This window comes from Corythoichthys intestinalis, chromosome 12, assembly GCF_030265065.1.
Source record: "Corythoichthys intestinalis isolate RoL2023-P3 chromosome 12, ASM3026506v1, whole genome shotgun sequence".
Lineage (NCBI taxonomy): Eukaryota > Metazoa > Chordata > Actinopteri > Syngnathiformes > Syngnathidae > Corythoichthys > Corythoichthys intestinalis.
Genome location: NC_080406.1, coordinates 42,105,672 through 42,110,894, shown reverse-complemented (window position 1 = coordinate 42,110,894; position 5,223 = coordinate 42,105,672). Strand labels below are relative to the sequence as shown.

Here is a 5,223-nt window from a genome sequence, read left to right as displayed (position 1 = left end):
ACTTGCCGTGGAGTCCACATAAAGCCTCAGGGCCCTCACCGGGCACAACAGCTCCTGTCTGCTCCCACCCTCCCCAGGCGGGGGGCGGTAACGAGCAAGGCGTAAGGGACGATTGCAACGGGAGCCAGCCAACACCTTGGGCATAAACGCAACGTTAGGCCACAGTGTGACACCTGAACCCTCGGGGTGCCAAAACATGCACGACGGGCTAACCGAGAGTGCGTGCAGTTCGCCAACCCGCTTAGCAGAGGCAACGGCCAGCAGGAACGCCGCCTTGCGGGCGACCCACTGAGACCCGGCCGCATCCATAGGCTCGAAGGGGGGGGCGCCACAAGCTGTCAAGCACCAGCTGCAGATCCCAGACCGGGGCGCGAGGACACCTGCGGGGGTGGAGCCTCAGAGCCCCCTTGAGGAATGTAGCGACCAGGCCGTGGTTCCCCACAGATCCACCAGAGACCTTGGCGTGATGAGCAGAGATGGCAGCGACGTAGACCTTGAGGGTGGACGGAGAGCGACCAATATCAAGGAGGGACTGTAAGAAGTCCAGAACAGTGGGGACAGAACAACTCACCGGGTCATCCCCACGGTCCCCGCACCACTTCACGAACAACCTCCACCGGCCAGCGTACTGCAGCCGGGTGGAGGGCGCCCGGGCGTTCAAAAGCGTCCGCCTGACTGAACTCGAGCAGGCGTCAAACAGCGAGTCGGTCCCCTCAGCGGCCAGACGTGCAGGCGGAGACGGCGAGGATCGGGATGCCATAACTGGCCCCCCAACTGGGACAGTAGATCCCGCCTCTCGGGGAGGCACCAAGGCTCGCCGACACACAGGCTGCGCAGCAGGGGAAACCATAGGCGAGCCGGCCAGAAGGGGGCCACCAGCAGCAATGAGTGCCCCTCCAAAGACACCCTCCGAAGCGTCAGCCAGATCAGAGGGAGCGGCGGGAAGGCGTAGAGCAGGACCCTCGGCCAGGGGTGGGCCAGCGCGTCCTGACCGAGAGGGCTGGAGCGCTCCCCCAGGGAAAACCAGAGAGGGCAATGGGCCGACTCCCGGGAGGCGAAGAGGTCCACCTCGGCTTGGCCGAAAACTCCCCAAATCGCGCGCACCACCTCGGGATGGAGGCGCCACTCCCCCGGCGGGAGGCGACGGCGGGACAAGGAGTCCGCCAGACGGTTCAACTGGCCGGGAAGATAGGCGGCCCGCAGGCTCGCAAGACGAGGGGCCGCCCACACAAGAAGACGGCGGGAGGCCTCCAAGAGATGAGCGGACCTCGTGCCCCCCTGGTGGTTGATGTGGTACACGGCGGCAGCGTTGTCTGAACGCACCAGCACGTGCCTTCCCCGTAGGAAAGGGTAAAAGTGCCGGAGAGCCAGGTGAACCGCACGCAGCTCCAGGACGTTGATGTGGACAGCGTGGTCCCGCAGAGACCAGCTGCCCCGAGCAGCCCTGCGCTGCCAGACGGCACCCCATCCCAAGCGACTGGCGTCCGTAGTGACCACCTCGCGACGGACTGGGGCAACCCCCAATGGAACGCCCTCCAACAAGAAAGCCCCGTTCCTCCACGGCGCCAAGGCCACCGCGCACCGGCCGGAGACTCTCAGTAACCGTCGTCGGTGCCGCCTGGCGTCCAGGCGAAAGCCATTCAGCCAACGCTGCAGGGGGCGCAAGAAGAGAAGACCAAGGGGCACGACCGCGGTCAGGGACGTCAGCACGCCCAAAAGACGCAGAAAGGTCAGATACGGACGTACCTGACCCACCGGAAAATGCGAGAGGAGGCGAAGAGCGGCCTCCACCCGACGGGACGACGGTCGAGCCAACATGGCCACCGAGTCCAGAGACACCCCGAGGAAGGTCGCCTGCTGGGAAGGAACCAGACACGACTTCCCCAAATTCACCCTGATGCCCAAGCGATCCACGTGGGCAAGAAGGACTGCCGTATCGCCGTACGCCTGAGCGCGCGACGGCGCACACAGCAGCCAGTCGTCGAGGTAGGGCAGAATCTTCATGCCCACCGACTGGAGGGGAGCCAGACCAGCCCGCACAACACGGGTGAACACCCTTGGGGAAAGGGAGAGCCCGAAGGGGAGCACCCTGAACTGCCAGTGGCGACCCCTGTAGGCGAAGCGGAGAAACCGCCTGTGGCGAGGAGCGACCGGCACATGAAAGTAGGCGTCCTTCAGGTCCACGGAGGTGAACCACTCCCCCCGGGCGACCACCTGCAATACATCCGCGACGGTCAACATGCGGAACGGAAGTACCTTCAGGTACCGATTGAGGCCCCGCAAATCCAGAACCGGCCGAAAACCGCCGGTCTTCTTCGGAACCAGAAAATAAGTTGAGTAAAAACCCCGGGGGCAAGCCCGGGGATCCACAGGCTCGATGGCCCCCATGGCCAGGAGAGAAGACAGCTCCCGGCTCAGAGCCAGAGCCCTCGCCGGGTCCGAGACAGTAGTCACCCGGACCCGGCGGGACACGGGGGGCCGGCGTCGGAACTGGAGCACGTACCCATGGGTCAAGGTGGATATCACCCAGGGGTCCGAAACTCGAGCAGCCCAGTACCTGAGCTGCTGGTGGGAAAAAAATCCGACGGCCGGCCCAACGGCCTCAGTCCCTGCCCCTCCGGCCCCGACGGGCCCTGGGGGGCTGGCGGGCGGGAGGCCCCGCCTGCGCCCGACGTGGAGGCAAGCGGGCGGGGTCACGAAAGGAATCGGCTGAATGCCGGGAGGCTGGCTGGGCACCATAGCCCCCATCAGGGGAAAGGTGCGCCGCACGGCGAGGACGAAAACCAGCAGAGGGAGCCCCCAGCCCACCTGCAGGAGCGGAGCCCCGACGCAGGCCCGACAGCTGTTGCCTGGTCGCACGGGCCGAAATAGTCCTCTCCAAGGCAGACACCGCCGCCGAGCCAAAAAGATGGCCGGGTTCAACCGGAACGTCACGGAGCGTCCTCCGGGCAGGCTCAGTCAGGGGGGACTGAGCAAGCCACACCTGACGACGAGCCTGCACAAGATAGGACATCGTCCGCCCGAGCTCCCGCGTCACCAGGGCGAACGCGTGCAACGCCGCGTCGCAGAAGCCCACGGCAGAGGTGTCAGCACCGCTCTCGGGCAAGGACGCCGAGAGGGCCAACAAGAGGTGAGCCATGGAATTACCGATGCGCCCAGCACGCGCACCGGCACCATAGGCCCGGAGAATGAGTTCATCCGTCAGCCGACCCTGTGGCTGAGGGCACCGCACAACCGGGCGGAGAGACTCCTCAGGGGACACGATGAGGGATGCAATGGCGGGCTCAACACCCGGCATGCGGTCCAGGCCCACAGCGGCCGGATCATGCATGGCCGCCAGAGCCCGACCATCGGCCGAAAGACGAGAGAGAGCCGCCGGATCCCTCCAGCCCGCATGGAGCTCCCTAACAAAGTCGGCCGAAGCAGGGACCGCAAAATTCGGGGCGGACCGCTGGTGCCGAAAAAATACGCTCGCCGGCGCCGAAGCGGGCCGTTGAGGCAAGTCCAGCTGTAGACGCGCCAACGCGCCGCGCAGCACCGCCAGTATGGAAGCGTCAGGGGAGCCGGCTGACGAGCCCAGCGCAGAGGACGAGGAGCCGAGCTCCGAAGGCACAAACGCCGACTCACCCACGTCATCATGGAACATGGAAGCCGAAGCCGCCAGCGAGACGGCATCGGCCTCCAGGTCAAGGTCGGGCATGCCAGGCGAACGCGGATCAAAAGCAGCCGCTGAGTCACCCGGGGGACGGTCACCCAATAGAGACCGCAACTCAGCCACCTCCCTGCGCAGCCGCTCGACATCAGAGGCGAGCAGCTCGTCAACTTTCGATCTCTTCGGACGGGGGCCGGACGGAGGAGCCGAAGGACCGCGACGCTTCGAGCGCCTAAGCCCAGAAGGGGGCCGCGTCTCAGATGCGGACGGGCCCCCGAGCACGACGGGGGAGGGGGACGAACAAACATCCGCAAACCCCCCGCGTGGGTCGTCAGATAGGCCACGGCAAGCCGCACACCGGTTCAGGGTGTCGGACGGCCCAAGGAGGGAACCGCAGGCCACACAGCAGTGAGAGCCCTCCATAGCGACGCGACCGTGAAAACAGCGAGCCGAGGGAAGGTGGCGCGAACGGCACCTACACGGCAAGCGCAGGCAAGCCAGCAAAAATGCTCACCACAGGTAAGCTAGCGAAAAAGGCTACCCACGGGTAAGCTAGCGAAAAAGGCTAACCACGGGTAAGCTAGCGAAAAAGGCTAACCACAGGTAAGCTAGCGAAAAAGGCAAACCACAGGTAGGCCAGCGACCGATCGCCCACAAGCGGCGGAAAAGCGACGCCACACGGCGAATGCCCGCGCGCGGCCAAACAGGGCGGCACGGTAGCCGACGCGGCGGTCGAGCAACGCGCCGGCGGGGACAATCAAACGGGCGAACGGAGCCGGCGGCCGCGCAAACAGCGAGCCAGCCGCGATCACTCACCCAACACAGACGCCGCCGGCCGGGAGAGGGGTCGCGCACGAAGCCGTCACCGGCGCGGGTCGGCAGTAGTCCCAAGTCCGGAAAACGAAACAAGAAGAAAGCCCAAGACTTCCCGATTGCCAATAGAGTGACGCAGCCTTAGGAGGGCGAACCCGCAGCTCCGACTCAAAGTCTAACAAGGCTATACGCGACACAAGTAGCAACTGCCACGCGAGAAGAAAAAAGGGGCTGGTACGAGGTTGACGCCGGAACTTATACCCCGGCAGGAGGTCAACCTGGGGTCACAGGTGACTTTTTTGGTATTAATACTCGCACTGCGCATGCGCGAAGGGATCATTCAGTGCTTTCAGCACCGCCTCTGGCGGTTAGCAGGGATGAAATAGAACAACGAAATGCGAACGTGGCCGGTATATTAATGTAACATAGCTATTAGGAGTTATTCAGATAACTATAGCATAAAGAACATGCTAACAAGTTTACCAAACCATCAGTGTGACTCCAAAACACCAAAACATGTGAAATGATATAATAATGTGTAATTTGATCATAATAATTTCACAAACAAGGCGCTCCAGAGTATAAGTCGCACCCCCAGCCAAACTATGAAAAAAACTGTGACTTATAGTCCGAAAAATACGGTATACAAAGGATCACACGTGGATATGATCAGCCTGATTGGGAAGAGCAGGAAGTAAAGTTGGAACAAGGCGGGATGCCACTACCAAAATAAAAGCAGGAAATTCTGCACAAACAAA

At 63.1% G+C, this 5,223-nt stretch overlaps 1 protein-coding gene across 1 annotated transcript; it reads right to left on the bottom strand.

Annotated features, from left to right (window-relative positions):
- Positions 1–348: 348 nt before the first annotated feature.
- Positions 349–4,790, bottom strand: LOC130926852 (uncharacterized). Its single transcript, XM_057852141.1, has 5 exons — positions 4,727–4,790; positions 4,469–4,649; positions 2,864–4,127; positions 572–2,808; positions 349–493 (listed from the first exon to the last, which is right to left on the bottom strand). The coding sequence occupies exons 1-4, from the start codon at positions 4,788–4,790 to the stop codon at positions 658–660; spliced, it is 3,660 nt and encodes a 1,219-aa protein (XP_057708124.1). The 3' UTR covers positions 349–493; positions 572–657.
- Positions 4,791–5,223: the final 433 nt, after the last annotated feature.

Coding starts and splice junctions, on each gene's coding strand:
- LOC130926852 (XM_057852141.1), bottom strand. CDS start 4,790: ATGCGCAGTGCGAGTATTAATACCAAAAAAGTCACCTGTGACCCCAGG. Junction 4,128..4,468: donor GCCGGCGGCGTCTGTGTTGG/GTGAGTGATCGC, acceptor CTTGCCGTGTAG/GTGCCGTTCGCGCCACCTTC. Junction 2,809..2,863: donor CCTTGGAGAGGACTATTTCG/GCCCGTGCGACC, acceptor CCGCTCCTGCAG/GTGGGCTGGGGGCTCCCTCT.